The sequence below is a fragment of the Magallana gigas genome, chromosome 4 (assembly GCF_963853765.1).
Source record: "Magallana gigas chromosome 4, xbMagGiga1.1, whole genome shotgun sequence".
Taxonomy (NCBI): domain Eukaryota; kingdom Metazoa; phylum Mollusca; class Bivalvia; order Ostreida; family Ostreidae; genus Magallana; species Magallana gigas.
In genome coordinates, this window is record NC_088856.1 from 12,331,342 (window position 1) to 12,349,037 (window position 17,696).

General features: G+C 31.8%; 1 protein-coding gene across 1 annotated transcript; it reads left to right on the forward strand.

Annotated features, from left to right (window-relative positions):
- Positions 1 to 502: 502 nt before the first annotated feature.
- Positions 503 to 11,684, forward strand: LOC105319407 (cysteine and tyrosine-rich protein 1). The gene is made up of 4 exons (XM_011416941.4): positions 503 to 675; positions 5,935 to 6,016; positions 10,508 to 10,686; positions 11,269 to 11,684. Exons 1-4 carry the CDS (start codon positions 636 to 638, stop codon positions 11,445 to 11,447), a joined length of 480 nt encoding a protein of 159 aa, XP_011415243.3. The 5' UTR covers positions 503 to 635; the 3' UTR covers positions 11,448 to 11,684.
- Positions 11,685 to 17,696: the final 6,012 nt, after the last annotated feature.

Consider the following 17,696-nt stretch of genomic DNA (forward strand, 5'->3'; position numbering starts at 1 on the left):
ATTATTAATTGTTTGCAAGTCAAAACAAACAAAAAGAAATAGTAATGAGACAATTCAAATTAAAAAAATTTAAATCCTATTAACAAAACGTTTTCGGGTGTAGACAGGAATACCCTTTAACTATGTTCAAAATTTTAGAAGTGTGCTTTGGTTTGTTGTTGTTGTTTTTTATTTTTATGTTCTAGATTTCATAAAAAGTAGGGCTTTTTAGACAATCAAATATCTAAACTTTACAGCGTCATTATGTTACAACGAGGGCAACTTATCAAGCGAACAATTGTTTCTACAAGATTAGATTAGATTTTGTTAATATATTTGTGGAAATCAATTGATATGCACCAGGGATTTCCTGTCTTTCTTATTCTTTTCGTTTTATCAAATAGTTTCTAGTTATATTAAAGTTCTCAACTTAGGACAAAATATTGATTTGAAATTTTAAGAATGCAGCAATAATCAATTATATATACAAACTTAGGCTACATAAAAGTTGGCTGCTTTCTTTAAACACTGGCGTTCAATGTCATAGACTATAAAAAGTGTTTATTGAAATTAAGTTCTTTTAAGCAAATGGTTAAACTGGTGTTGAGATGTTTTGAAACGGGAAATATTAGCTATTGAAACACTTGGCATCGGAAATGGAAACGGCTTTTATTATTGCTGTAATATTTTATTCTTGTAAGTATTTTAATTTGTTTTTTCAAATACATGTTTTTTGAAGTTAAATAGTTTTAAATCATTCGTATCTGTCATTTTTATATCTTTTTATTGATATAAATGTTTTTGTTGAGTGGGGCCAAAAATAATTTTGTGTCACAAAGCTAATAACAGCTTAGGTACCAATAATTTGTCATTTTATCTAACACAAAATGACAGAATTCCATGAATATTCGATTATCAAAATATAAATTTTTACATCAAAAAGTGTTGTCAATAAGACACCTCATGCATCATTTTGTTTCCTTTCTGTTACCTGTTTAATTTTTGTTTACTTTCCTTTGGTTTTGTTTTATATCAGTTCGATAAATCTGATTATCAAAATTGAAAAAAAAATATCTCTTCGGTGAAATCTCTTTATTAAATAACACCATCAAAAAAAGGAAATTTGATGAATAGAAACAGTGGGTTTTATTGGATTTTTAGTAGGACATTAGTAGGATGAAATCAACTTACAAATAACGCTTGTTTTAAGTGAAATATGCACCGATAGTGTAGGCACAGCGTAAAAATAAATGACAAACCTTGTTGATTTCAAAAAGCCATGACTGAGTGACCAGTAACGAAATAGACATGCCTACGTCACGTTTGCTGTTTGATTAACATGGCTCTAGGTTTAAAAGGAACCATTTGTAAATATCTGCCGTAGATTTTCGATACATTGAAAAAAAAGTGATTCCTTTAGCTTTCGTGACCGGTTCTTTGTTTTAGCATGTTCTTTGCCACAAAATAAAATTTGTTCCCGCGAAAATAAAAATGATTTTAGTCGCCATGAATTTTATTGGTGTAACAAAATGAGAATTGAATCAATTGAAGTACTATAAGTACTACAAATAAATACTACTTCGATATATTTCATAAATTTAGATTGTCAACATATATATATATATATATATATATATATATATATATATATATATATATATAAATATATATATATATATAAATATATATATATATATATATATATATATATATATATATATATATATATATATATATATATATATATATATATATATATATATATAAGTTGTTTTCTATGAACCTTCATGATATTTGTTTACTAGTATTAAGATTTGCATTTGTTACTTTTAGAACTTCCGATAGGAAAATCAATATTTAAAATGACCAGGAAAGCATATCAAAATTCAGTTAATTCTTGTTTACTTTTTAGCTTAATACACTTCAAAGGTAAATAGTATAAGGTAGATGAAAGATTAAAGCTCATTGGTTCCAGTGATTCCATTTTCCTGCTGGTGTTAAATTAGTCTGATTGAATATATCATACATTGGTTTTTAACCATTTTTGTTGAAACAAATGTTTTAGTATCAAATGGTACAAAAGGTTCAAAATCTTACTTGCTAATGAAGTTTTTTGTTAAATCTAAAATCACAGCATGTCTTACTCCTATATATGTTTTGAATATTAAATTTGAATATTAAATTTTCTTTTTGATATAAAAATCTAGAAAGTTTTCATTTTCATCGAACAAATCAATTACGCGTCGTAATCCTTTGACATACAAAGATTCACAAAGAGGCCCATGGGTCACATCCTTTACTTGTGGAACAATAGCCAAAATAAAATCAGCTTTGATTTATGAAGTCATACACAAAATATCTGGACAATGTATTAGAATAGATCCCGTATAAAAGGATTTCCAAATTTTTCTCCGGATGCTCTCTTGTTAAATTTTAAGCCCCTTTTGTAACATGATAATACCATTTATCATATTGGACCGCCAAATGCTGTCCAACCCTACCCCCCAAAAACCATGATTTTGACAAATTCGATTCTACATTACGAGGTTGCTTTTACTAAAGTTAAAGCTTTATTTGCTGATTGGTTTTACAGAAGAAGATTTTTAAAAAAAAAAATTCTGTATATTCTTGTGTAAAAAATATGGACACCCCACTGTGGCCTAGCCCTACCCCAGTGAATCAAAATTTGAGAAATTTGAATCTACCCTTCTTATGAAAGCTTCCACGCAAGTACCCTTTTTTCGGCTAAATGGTTTTTAAGAAGAAGATTTTTAAAGATTTTACTCGATAATAAAATCATTACATTCCTACTAAAAATTCACCCCTCCCATTGTGGTCTCAAGCTACCCCTTGGGATCATTATTTGAAAGAAAAAAACTAACAATACCTGAGGATGCTCTCGCACAAGTTACAACTTTTCTGGACAAATTGATTTTGAGAAGAACATTTTTCAATCTTTCTCTATGTATTCCGATGTTTTGATGTGACTCCCCCACCCCCCACCCCACCCTGTGGCAACACTCTACCCCCAAGTATCATGATTTGAACAAACATGAATCTATACCATATGAGGATGCTTCCACACAAATCACAGAATTGTTGGCCAAATGGTTTTTAGAAGAATTTTTCTCTATATATTCCTAAGTAAAACACCAAATTGTGACCCCGCCTTACCGGGAATCATGATTTGAACAAATTTAAATCTACACCACATGAGGATGCTTCCACACAAGTTACAGCTTTTCTAAACAATTGGCAAATGGTTCTTGAGAAGAAGATTTTTCAAGAATACCAACACATTTTCAAAAACTTGAATGCTCATACTTTTAAGTAAACATTTGTTTTTATATCTTATCACATATTGATTTCCATACGAATGGAATTGATTTCTTTTTATTGTGTTGGTGTTTTGCTCTTAGGGTTTGGTAAGTTGTTAAAGCTAACAAGTGTTATTCTTCTAAATGGAGTCAAGTGTCGTTTACTTCATTGATTTATTAATTGATTTATCTTCACAAATGTTTTGTTATATCTAAAGGGACTTGGACACGATTTGACCTAAAATTTTCAAATTTCAAATTTTATTTTCTAATTTTAATGTTTATAATGAAAAATATAGAAGTTTATAATGCTATGTCAAATTTGGAAGTTAAATATCAAGTTATAAGCAAGATACAGAGTTCATAATACAAAGCTCGGATATTGTAATGTTTTACATATGTGTTGCATTGGTGTAAGTTTCAATCAAATGTAACCTTTCTTTGCTGATAATAGTATTTATGAAGATTATGAATTAGTTAAAATTGTTTTTTTACATGTCATTTTGTCTAGGACATGGTAATTCTCTTCATTACATTTTTTGTAAACAACTATAAGACTCCAGCTTTGTTTACATAACAATCAATTCTTACCTCTGTATCTCGCTTGAAACTTGATTTTAACATTCAATATTTTGGTCAATCATTTAAAATGCACCGGTAAACCATTTTATACATAAAAAAGTAAAAATAAAATTGTTGATCTCAAATCGTGTCCAAGTCCCTTTTAAGTTTTACCATTTTATTTAAGTCTAAATCATAATACATGTACATGCCTAAAAGCTTGTACTGAGTTGTCCTTTGAAAATTCATTTCTGAACATTTTTTTCTACTGAATATTTTTTGTTTGTTTTTTTGTTTTGTTTTGTTTGTTGTTTTTTTTTTTTGGGGGGGGGTTTATTTTATTTATTATTTTATTTTTATTTATTTTAAGACCATGTAATTTACGATATTCATCTATTTTTCTCATGGTTGCACTTAATTATTTTTTTTTTCTGATTCATCTAGGCACCTGATCATACCTCTATATTTTTAGAGGTCCGTGTTGCTCCGCTTTGAATTTGTATTTCGTTTTATGGATTTTTGAGATGTTGACAGTTTGTTATTGTCATTTTTTCATCAGAGATTATTGATGTGTCATCTACATACTGTGATATTTAATACTCGGTGTTTATAATTTTGGTTCCTGTAATGTTTCCATTATTTTTGATTTTGATTGACGATAGTTCCGCGCCTAATAAAAATATACGGCAATATTGGATCACCTTGTCTTCACAACGCCGCCAAGTTTTTAAAAAAAAAATGAAAAAAATGCCTTCCTGGGACATACAGGACACAGCATTACATTGCAAAATGTTAATCTAGTCTCAGATAGAAGGTCCAAAATTAAAATAATTGTATAAATTCCCGAGCTAAAGAATCAAAAGCTTTTCCAAAATCTATCATAACTGTTACACATGGAATATAATTAATTACCGTATAATTAATCAGATCATATTGATTTATTATTTTGCCCTATAGCCTATATCTTCCAAAAAAGAAACCTGTTTGATAATTACGAATACTTTTATTAAGAAAAGTTTTTATCCTGCTTGTTACATGAGATAGGTAACCAAAAGAGAATTTGCTAAATTTTTCTGCTTAGATATACAAGTTCTAATCTCTTGTTTTTGTTTTTTTGGTTTCCTTTTGTTTCGTTTTGGTTTTTTGTTTGTTTTCGGGGTTTTTTTTATTGGGGGGGGGGGGGGGTGACATAATCCTTTATTTTTGACTAGATTATAGTCCTCTTACCTTTAAACCATAATTTAAATACCTAACAATAAAGGAGTCTCTTTTATTAATTGTGTAAATTGGATAGGGATTTTTTCATCATTTGAACTGAAGCTCACGGTAAGAAAACAAACGTGAAATGGTATAAAAAAAATTAGATAATAATAAGTTTATCAGTTGTTTTAATTGTTAAAATGAAAAGAGTTTTAAATTGTTTGACACATATTTCTGTTAGGCTGAGTCTACCTTAAAAGTATTAGTCGCATTTATAAAGTTCATAAGGACCTTGATATCATCAGAAACCAACAGCCAGTCTCGCACACTGAATAACCATTGGCCAACTTGTTGGAGTATTTTCTTGTTCTTATAAATAATTCAAACCATATTCCAGTTGGCTCCTGCACACTTTCGTTAATCTCTAAATACATATGCATACATTTATTAACTGCTGTGCATTTTCTTTGCTTCCATGCCCCCGAAAAGAGTTTGTCTTTTCAATAGTTGACTTTGAAATAAGATAATTTATTATAGAATAAAATAGAACAATTATTATAGAATAGAATAGAACAATTATTATAGAATAAAATAGAACAATTGTTAGTTTCTTAAAGTTTGTTAACTTAATTTTTAACTTAGTTTGCTAACTTTTAACACATTCATTTTAAGTCTAAAACAAGAATTTTACTTCAACATTCAAAATGTGAACTAAAGCAGCGTTTACATAGCAAAGAATTGTAAGCTCTGTAACTCGCTTATAGCTCAACAAATGCCACTCAAATTTTGGTTGCACGATAAAGATGCCTTACTGAAGAATTGTAAATAATTTTAATTGACATTATTACTTACCAATATACTTTCTTTTTTTCCACAGTGTCACTAACGGAAGCCAACTACTGCTACTACTCCTATTACTACTCCAATTATTATTGTAGCAATGGAAGCAATGAAGCTTTGTAAGTAACATGTACTTTGTGAATAGCCGAACAAGTATATATACTAAAGCGATAATTCTAATATTAAATTACAAGGCAACGTCACTAATTATAACTATCAAATTTTACCAATGGAAAGCAAAATCCTAACAAGTGAGTGACATTATCTCGAAATTATAAAGATTAAGTTGACGGTCAAACATTAGGGGACTCGTATTAATGATGGATTGATATGATGAAATCCTATCCTATGTTCATATTTTGTAACATATCAAAAGCATTTGATATTAGGTCTGGCATAAAGGTCTATAAATTACAAAAATATGGAATCAGAGGAGAAATCCTTGGATGAATAGAAAACTATATTACTGATAGAACACAAAAGGTTGTCATCGAGGGCTATTCCTCAGGAATTGAAACCACTAATGCAGGAGTACCCCCAGGGGTCAGTGTAAGGACCCTTCCTCTTTCTTATTTACATTAATGATATTGTTGAAAATATATGCAACCAAATAAGACTCTTTGCAGATGACACATCACTTTTTGTAGTAGTTGATGATAATGATAATAATTCAGCTAAATCATTAACAGCTGATCTTGAAAAAATCAAACAGTGGTCTAATCAATGGCTGGTGGATTTTAATCCAAACAAAACAATAAATGTTAACTTTTCTAGAAAAAAAAACCAATCCCCAGGTCTCTTTTGGTAACACTTTAAACAATATAATCCAAAAAAATAATCATTGTCATATATCAAATTTCTACGAAAAAGCATGCCAAATATTGAACATGCTTCGCATTCTTAAATATAAAATAAATAGGGAATCATTGATTAAAATTGACTTTGCATTTATTCGCCCTGTTTTAGAGTATGGTGATGTAGTCCGGGACAATTGTACAGATGAACAAAGTAATTTATTGGAAAGTATACAGATTGAAGCTGCACGAATAATCACTGGTCTTAGACGAAACTCAGCTAAACAATACCTATATCAGGAATTAGGCTGGGAAACACTAAAGAAACGTAGAAATAACCATAAATTAATATTATTGTTTAAAATATTAAACAATTATACCTCTGAATACTTATCTAATATTGTTGGTGAATGTTTCCCCCCACATAATACCTACAATCTTCGTAACAATTTCATCTATCGCACTCCTGTTGCAAAAACAACATCTTACTTCAATAGTTTTATACCATCTACAATTATATTGTGGAACAATCTACCTCAAAATACAAAAAAATAACTACAGTTTCAGCATTTAAGAACAGACTCAAAAATATTAATAGTAAAAAACTGAATATGCATAAATTATTTAACCATGGCAAAAGATTAGAAAATATTTGGCATTGTCAGTTGAGAAATAACAGTAGTAACTTAAATTCTGACCTTTACTCACACCACCTTATTGCTTCTCCACTAAGTCAGAAGTGCTTTCTTGAAGTGGAAGACTTTAAACATTATTTCTTACACTGTCCATTATATGCCTCCAAAAGAAAATCGCTATTTGATTATATGAACGACAATTCCATACCAATCACAATTAAGAATCTACTCTTTGGAAGTGATAAACTAACATTTCAAAATAACTTACTATTATTTGATAAAATTCATTTTTACATAAAAAGTACAAACAAATTTAAGTAAGTCAATAGGTAAAAATGTACACATTGTATAAAAAATGTATCAAAATGGGTACCACTGACTTTCCTTACACTCCCTTCTTTTCATTTTTTTATTGCTTATTTGTTCTCCCCCTCCCCCTCCCACCCCCCCCCCCCCACCCCCAAAACTTTCCATTTTTTTCTACTTTGTTATCAATTTTTGTTTTGTTTTTAATTACATGTTTTTTCTCTTCTTTCTCATTTTTTCTCTACACTACATATGCTTTTTTTATTTTCAACCTTAGCAATTAACCATTATTTTTCTATTTTTTTTTTATTTTCATTTTGCTATCATAAGCTATTTGTTTTGTTTATTTTTTTGCACTGTACCTCCTTCCAATGCTATTTATAATATTAATCTATTATTAATGCACAATTCATTTGCAATATATATGTATATATACCTTATATAAAATTATATAATTACTCATATTATACCTTGACTACAGGAGAGAACATAAATAGGCATTATGCCTGCTGTTCAATCCATTTCAATGTATCTATATACTTGAATAAAATACTTCTTAAATTAAAAATTAAATCTTATCGTGAAATGAAACTGGATAATGGATATTTCATTCGTTTTAGTTCCTTAGTTTAACCGATTAGAACATGATTTACTAGCATGCTTTCTTAAAAATTTTAAAAGTTGAATATGATTAGTTGACATCTCTGAATTAAGATGTAAACCGTAGCTACAATAGACGTATCATCATTTCCGTTATGATAGACGTCTCAGAAGTTAAGACTTCTTATATTAACTGGTTTTCCCTCCTGAAAATTAAAATATTAACAAAGTACATGTAAAGGCCTTATGTTAAATGAAAATATGTAAACGCACTTTAAAAAAAATAAAAGGGCGTTGAGTTGGTCTCAAATTTAACGCACTTTCAAACAAAAATATGAATCAGCGGAGTAAAGTACACCTCAATGCTTAACCCATGCCTTCAATTATATATTGTTTCTTTTTTTAAGACTTGAATAAAACCAAGCAGAAATATCTAGGAAGATAATGACGTATCTTCATCATTATTTATATCCCAAAGTACTAGTTCTGACATTGTGCAAATATAGGTTTCCTCTTCTTTTTAGAAGTGGTAGAACTTTCACAAAATACTTGTTTATACTTTTGCGTTTATTAAGGATAATTATTAAGGATAATTTAATGGATGTCTGAAGGTTAAGATGATTGTAGAATCGTGTATATATATCGTACGTTGAGACGGCTTCGAGAAACTATACCTTAAAACTGAGAACTGTCCTATGATGAATCTGAGACATAATTATCCAAGTCTTCAGATAGTTTGACCACCAAGGGGTTGATTGTTGATTTTTTCAGGGACAAACCGAGAAGGAGGGAGGGGACGTTTCCGAAAGTATATATACATGTACAAGGATATCCTCTCTCGTGCAATATTTATTGTAAAAGATCGATGTCACGAAAGAGAAGGTCAAGCAATGTATCCTATTGTTAAGATATCAAGATGGCATAGAAAAATACATCGTTGGATCTCGCTTCTCCTGCCTTACCTTTGGTATACCTTACCTTTGGTAAGAGAAGCGAGACCGACCATGGGTTTCCTACGATGAGAAAAATAATGAAACAACAATGTTCTACAATCATATATTAGTATTTTATACTAGTATAGAAATGTATGTTGTTCGGTGTATTAAAAATGAAACTTATTATGTTGGCAGTTTTGTGGCGATTAATTCTGCATTGATCATAAACCATATTTCTTCTCTTCACAACATGATTGCAGAAGTACATTTTAAAATCATAATATCATCAATCAGTTAACTCAATTCATACTATAATGTATGTGTCTTTTTTAACATATTTGAACAACGCATTTGAAATTTATTAATCTTTTATTTAATATATTTTTTTATTATTCTCAAACGTACATGTAATAAAATGACGTCGTGCTCACTTGGTGTAACCGTTACAAAGTAATAAATTAAAAAAAATATAAGAGTTGGTAAACTGTTTAAAAAAAACAAGTGTACATGAGATAAACACTTAAAATGCATCTGAAAGAAGTTTTCAAAGTTAAGGGATTATACATGTCCATAATTTTATACGCGTACATGTCGTTTTCCTGGATTGCGTAATTTCAGTCCTGTTAGTATAATCGATTTTTCTAGTTCAAATACCGGAAAATACAACAAAAGGACGTTAATATATTATTTTCTTTACATAGAAAATAAACATGCTTTAATTGAGTGATCGATGTCATTCAATAAGAACTGTTACTTTGATAACCCGCGCTCTGGCTATCACACAGTGTGTGACAACTCGTTCAACTATTCTCGTTTTGAATTTAGAATTATGATTTTTTAAGTCACTAATAAAAAGCGGACTAAAATTTGGTACAATAGCGGAAAAGATGTTTATACATGTAAAAGAGTTATGTTGATATAATGACAAGAATTTGAGAAGAGTTTGAAAAATTGACAATGATTGCCAACAAAATAAAAATAAACCTAGTATGTCGTAAATTCAAAAATATTTTGAAATTGTCGCCCTTGTTTTGGATGGACAGCCTCACTCTGTTTAGAATTATTGTATAGTATTGTATAATGTTTAAAAATAGATTACTTCTGTTATTAGTTACACCTAAATTTGCTAGCTTTGTTTAAGCTATACTTTAAGTGCCATCACAATACGTCGCTATGTCACAATTCACAAATATATACTGATTAATAATTTTGCTTATTTCGCAAACTTGTCAATTTGTACATGATTTATTTGATGTATAGTGATTATTTTAAAGATAATAATTTTTACAGAGACGGTCAAGGTATTAATTGAATTTTTCGTAAACTGGTTGATTTTACAGAGACAGCCGGAGTATCGCCGGGATTGTGGTGGGGTGTGTCATTGCCATGGCAGCCATTGTTATAATGGTCATTTTCTGTAAAAAGAAGGAAAAGGGCACACGTGTGGTGGAAATCCGGAGTAACGGGAATACCCAGGTCCACACCATAACAAGCATGCACCCAGCTCCCGGACCCCCAGGTCAGGCATTTACCGCGGGGCGGGGAATCTCATAATTTCGGCTGAGATTCGGCTCGACTCGGCCCGGCTCGGTCATCAGTCGGGGAAGGCGTCGGTCAAAATGTCTAGACCCGAGCCGAGTCTTTATCAAGACTAATTCTCTAATACTGTAAAATCATGAAATATTTGTGATGGTGAATTTTCGTGGTTTGGTAATAAAATTCGACGTTTCAACTGTTCATCTACAATGATGAGCATTATGTCGATTTTCTTCCTCTGTTCATTTAAATTTGTGGTAAATTAGAAAGTCTACAGGACAATATAATTGTACACTTCTTTACTATCTTTCATATGTTGTTTGGGGTTTTTTTTTTCAAATTCATTTTTGAAAAATCAAAACGTGTCTAAAAAATTTTCTTTTTAAATCAATGACGGTCGATATTTACAAATTTTTTATGACTAAGAATCACCGGACAATTTTAAGGTTTCTTTTAAAGAGTACAAGCCTGTAGATTGATTAATTCACTATATATAAAATCATAATTCTGTTTACTTTGTCTCCATGCACTTATACGTTCATGTAATTCCGCAGTTTTATTTCAGGCGGCTTTCCTGGGATGGCTCGACCCCCGGGATATGCAACTACCAACCCCGCCTACCCTCCCGTGGGTCCGAGTATGTTTCCCCCGCCGCCAAGATATCCCGCCCATCAGTACGGGGGACCACCTGGCATTATTTCCGGTCCACCTCCGGCGACTTTCCCCCCGCCCGTGTCAAGTTAAAACCCAGGAATGTTTACCACTTGCAAGCAACTTTACAAACAACTGTTGAATATGTTCTTATTGTTAAAGTTAATTGTTGATGTTGCTATGCAAATACTCATGTAAAAACATGAGAAAATATTCATACGGATGTCTTTATAATAAATGTTTCCTGTGTTTACATCATGAACAATTATAACATTTGTTCCGTAAAGTCAAAAGGTTTCTAAAAGTAGTTGAACATATTTTTTTCTTCGGACAAAGAATTAAAATTGACTTGTACAACGAGTTATGCTATTACTTGTGTATTTGAGAAAATATTATAAAAAATCTAAATTAAATTTAGGGGTGTTTGTGTCTACACAAATTGAAACAATAGTCAATAAGAATGTCATGTTTCATTAATGAAATTCATATATAATTACATTGTACATGCACATGAACTTGAAATGAAACGGGATGTATGAATTATACATATATTATCATTGAGAACTAACATGAAAATGTGTTCTATGGACCATAAGAGTAACTCCCCTTTGCACACTTGGATAAATATATAATCGATATTAATAACCAAATGTGTAAATATATTCTAAATTTTGGCCTAAAAAAGAATAAGAATGGTAAAGAATTAAAGTCTTACTCTCAGATGCAGTGCTTCGATTAATTCAGTGCCCATTGCTACGACTGTTGTAACCTGTGTATTTGAATCTTAATAATTTACCCTATGTCAACCGTCCTGCATACCACAGTGTTGTTCTAACAGGTTCCCGATCACCCACTCACATCCACCCCACCCAAAAAAAGAATAAAAAAGACACTAACAAAAACGAAAAAATGGGCCTTATCCAAAAGTGTCGGCCGTATACTGCACAACAGATTAAATTTCATTTACCATATGGAAAACGTGGAGATGAATCGTTGCGTGGGGTTGTTATTGGGGTTGTTTAATTTTATAGATGAAAGAAGAGATATGTTTCATAAAGTACAAAAACATAAAGTTTATACAAGCTTCAATAATTCATAGATGTATTTCTAACGCAGCTTTTCAATTTAGCAAAGATAGATGAATTATCAGCCTTTTGCTCAGTTCCCGCAACGCTAGAATTTTCCGGAGAAAGCATTATCGCTGTCCAAAAATATTGACAAGTGGTTTTAATAAATTTGACTGGCAAATAGTTACTTCGGATTCTGTTTTCTGAATATTGCACGGGGGAAGCTAGAATACATCGATACACGATAAAAGAACATGTGAGCAGATTGTTGGCGAGTCATTCACAAAGTCTTCGACCCGAAAGAAAATCGGAATTATAAAGCAAATCGCCTCAGTGTGTATATTGAAATCAATTTCCTGCATTACGGGTACAAAACCCCAAGTTACTGGGCTAATGGGATAAAACTTTGGACTTCCTCCCCCTTTAGTTTCTCTTTTATTGACAAAGGAAAGAACACTCTACTCCTAATTCTATGAGGTGGAAATTTATTAATGAAGTTAATATTGCTCTTTAAAGAGCTACTACAGAAATAACTGAAGAGTGCAGGTTGCATGGATGCATGTGATTGGGTTTTTTTATTGTCCATATACTGCAAACAAATTTGAGATATTTTCGCGGAGTTTCGCGAGAGCTTCTTCGCCGCAAAATTTTCTCGAAGCAAACGCGAAAATTAGTTGTCGTGAACGATTTATCTCCTGAATATCGCGAGAGAAATTCGTCGCGAATAAAGGTCGGTTTACAGTATCCCTTGGGCTCAAATCAAAGAAAGGGGTACTTCAATAATTGCATTATATACTGACATCAAATTAATAATTACGGATTATTTTTTCTACTTTTTAAGCATTTAGCAGTGTTCGGGCTATTTATAATTAGTGGCAATATTTATTCAACTCTTTCTATAATGTTAACGTTGTCTACTATTACCCCCACCCCCCCCCCCCACCCCCCCCCCCCCCACCCCCCATCTCCACCCCACACTATAGTACTATACAGTTATATACAGCTATATGGTGTATTATTTTACATACTCCCTTTTACAGCCAAAAAATATATGCTTTTGGGGCCATATTTAAGATAATGGAATCCAAAACATGTGGTCCGATCGCAAGGTGTCTGTCGTTTACAATACTTCTAAACAAAACCGTGATCAAATTCACAAAATACTGAATAAATTCTCTATACGTATTACGTAATGTCTTGATCCTTGTTGGGGCTGAATCTCCTCTCGTAGGTAAAGTAATTACACGGTAAATTTTACTCTCATTGTTTGGCAGTCGTGCGTGTAGAAAGATAGAATTAATATTCCAATCCACTTACGGGTGATTTTAATGTTTACCAGTTGTTCCATATAATCAGCTTAAGCAAATATGCTTAATGTTGGAAAGTGGAGAGAGAGAGAGAGAGAGAGAGAGAGAGAGAGAGAGAGAGAGATTTACATAATTATATATTATATTACATATGTAGATTAAAGATCATGCATAAATGTGCAGTTATGGATGTTTTAAAATGAGAAGAAAAACCAAATACATCTAGTACATATACTTACCACTAGGTTTTCCCGGTCATTTCTTTTTTAAATAAATGTTTTGCATAGTACATCAGTGGCGTCGGAAGCAAATTGAAAGTGGGGGGGGGGGGGGGGGCTAGACTTATTCTCTCTTGACAAGCAAAAAAAAAAAAACCTTATTCCCAAAATCATCTCAATATTTCAACGTAAATTTAGGACTAATTATCTTTCCTGCGAAAAAAGTGGGGGACTGGGCCCTCTATGATGCTATGTGCCTAATGGTTAGGTCTAACTTTGCAAAAAAAAAGTGGGGGGGGGGGGGGTTAGCCCCCCCCCCCCCCCCCGTTCCGACGCCTATGTACATTACATGTACATATCTATCTATAATCATACCAAATTATTTTGATTAACTTCAGGCTCATATTTAGTCCTCTAATTTCGAAACACTTATATGAGCTTTTCCTGTGTCATCAATATATGGCCATATAATTATTGATATTTCATTACTTTAATTAATGTTGTCCCTCATATCCCGTGATTCTTGATTAAGTTCCTGTCGCTCAATATTCACCATCAAAGTTAATCAAGTAATAGGGGGTAAATTAATTTGCCATAAATCTTCGCATGTGCTCTTGTTATTGAAACAAGACTCCTTCCATCTCGTCTCAGATTATATAGAAAATCATGGCAAAAACCGGAAGAGAAAACCTTAAACGGGAAAAATACAACAGCACACGAATGGTGGGGCGATATCACTTTCACATTTTTAAGTCGAACAGCAAATTAAAGCTGGTTCAATATCAGATATCCTTTCCTTTTACTACTGGGGTTTAGTCGGTTGGACCTCGATCTGTTATTACGTGACAAAAAAAATCTCTTGTGTTAGTAATATTGATCTAATTCTATGGCAGTAATTTCGTAAGAACGATCTGTCTCTTTCAAATTTTAGCAGGGGGAAAAACCTCCATTTTATCTCAGAGAAATTGTGTACTGAGAGATTAGACATTTAGAATTATAACAGCCTTAATCTTGCAGGGATATTTTAAAGATCCCGAGTCTTTAACTATGTCTGGGTTTTATGAAGGTGTACTTCTCTGTAAGAAGAAATAGATCTGGGTGTTTTCGGTAAAATTTTGGAGAGCTCTGCACGTATTGCCATTACAAGAGTTTAAAATTCAATACACAGTATCGGCTCCGCGTAATGATCAAATAGTGTATTCAATATGTTTATTGAGGTTGTTTAAACAGAAATCATGTGTATAAAGAGTTGATGTAGGGGAACTCAATTATTTTTATAGCAAGACATACTGCGATTTTAAATATCTCTAACACACATTTATTTAGAGATCGATGTCGGTATATATATATTTATTTTACTTTCCAGCCAGATATATATACTTGTACGTGTATAAATCCTAGAAACATGTGATAGATTTTTCCCCTTACTTCTGATTCCCATTGTGCGTGTATTTTCGAAGTTCTCTTTCTTTAATCCACGACCTTTGCTTTGTGTGTGTTGAATTATTCAATAGGTTTATATCAATAATTCTTTTTTAATGTTTAAATAGGTCCATGTATTAACACATTCTTCGAATTCACGCAGAAGTTTTTTTTTTCCTGTTATAGTTCTTAAGCAACAACCAGCCTTTGTTAAAATCATTGTTTATGCAGCTCTCGTTGTCGGTTTGTTTGTTTGTGTACAGATGAACAAGTTTGGCTATAAACATTGACAATTTTATGACGGAGACAACAGACTCCCATTGAGATAAGTGAAGGGGTCTTTCAACCAATGGCCACTCGTTCAGAACAAATTCATCCCAAATCGGCCCAAATTTATTAGTTTAACTTTTTCCGTTTTATGGCAGTGTAATGTCAACTTTACCTATAAAATTTAGATTTCGTCCAGAGAAAGAAGTTTGAAGAAGGTTTCTTGCTAAATTAGCCTCAACAGTTTTGAGATAAAATATCGACTTTACTCAGTAGATGTCAAACGAAATGTATTGTGTGGTATAGATCGGGCTCAAATTCAATTTAGCAAACACCTTTTAAATCTGTTCGCAAACTTTTATTGTCGAGAGTAACAAAAAGTAAACATTGAGAAAGCATTGGCCATTTTTGTTTATAAATCGTTATGATTTTAACTAAGCGGACATGTTTCAGTCACCAATGTGCAGGATACTTGTATTTGTTATATAATATGGTTTATATCGACATGCAATATAAGAACATGTAAACAAAAACATTAATAACATATACTTTTATGGTTTTAAAATGATTTGTGTGACTTTGGGTTTAAATGTATACCTACACGAACCAATCTGTTGTTTTACGATAAGTACTCATCTGAGAACCTAAGAGAGAGGATCTATAGTTTTACAGAAGCAGAATCTAAAAAAAAACCCGCTATAAAACAAATATTTTATTTGGAAAAATCCGCTAACTGAAATATACACCAACTTGTTTAAAATTCGATTTCCACCAAATATCGTACACGCTTTATAGAAATGTAATAGTTCTACAGTAAATTATATAACTATGTTGAGATGCAAGCAAAAAGTATATACTACATAAATGTACATGTCGTGTATATACTACATATATCTACATGTCGTGTATATACTACATATATGTACATGTGATGTATATACTACATATATGTACGTGCCATGTATATACTACATATATGTGCATGTGATGTATATACTACATATATGTACATGCCATGTGTATACTACATATATGTACATGTGATGTATATACTACATATATGTACATGCCATGTGTATACTACATATATGTACATGTGATGTATATACTACATATATGTACATGCCATGTATATACTACATATATGTACATGTCATGTATATACTACATATATGTACATGTCATGTATATACTACATATGTGTACATGTACATGTCATGCGTGTTATAATGATCGTCTGAAATTTAAAATAAATCTATACCGCTGCATGGTTATCATAAATGCATATTAATTAATAGTACAATTAAATTAGACTGCGTGTTACTCTGTTAACACGCGTTTAAATGACATATAGCATTGTATTTATAAAATGTTTTTGTGTTTTGAGAAATCACAGTTTAAAAACCATTTGTTTCACTGGTTTTACACAGCCGTACAGAGTATGAACATGTACATGTATATGAATAGTAATAATTTTACCGGATTTAAAACCACCATTTTTTAAACACAGTGGCGTCTTGCATATGACGGGTTGGCGTCCGTGTCTGACAACAAACTATATACACGTGTGTCGTATAACATTTTTGATGAATTCCAAATCGAGACGAGTCAGCTTATTCTGATAAAACGACTATCATATCGTGGTAAAATTGATGTTTTTGATAAACTCAAATGTCACTAGAGCAAAATGTCATAACAACGAAGGGCATGATGAAGGATGTGGCAACAACGCCAGTTACCTTGACAGGTGCGTGATGGGTGGAAGGGGGGGGGGGCAAAAACAGGATGTCCGCTTCATGGCCGTTGTGGGGAAGGGAGAGGATTAGTCAATATACTTCAGTCAAAAAAATCATTCGCTGTTTGATTTTTCTTTTTAATTTCATTTACTTATCCCGAAATCAACAAGTGCATGTTTTTTTTTAATTTAATGTTTACATTGATATGATATGAATACCAGTATGCATTTCATGAATCGACTACATGCAAACGCTTTGAGTCTGAGTCTAATCCGGGCCCTTTATCGGTCGTTAACCGTTAACCTTGTCTGTGTGTCCCTCTGTG

What these genes read in the sequence shown, in the direction of transcription:
- LOC105319407 (XM_011416941.4), top strand. Translation starts at nt 636, where the DNA reads ATGGAAACGGCTTTTATTATTGCTGTAATATTTTATTCTT. An exon ending in TGCTGTAATATTTTATTCTT is followed by an intron (nt 676 to 5,934) that starts GTAAGTATTTTA and finishes TTTTTTCCACAG; the next exon opens with TGTCACTAACGGAAGCCAAC. An exon ending in CCCAGCTCCCGGACCCCCAG is followed by an intron (nt 10,687 to 11,268) that starts GTCAGGCATTTA and finishes GTTTTATTTCAG; the next exon opens with GCGGCTTTCCTGGGATGGCT.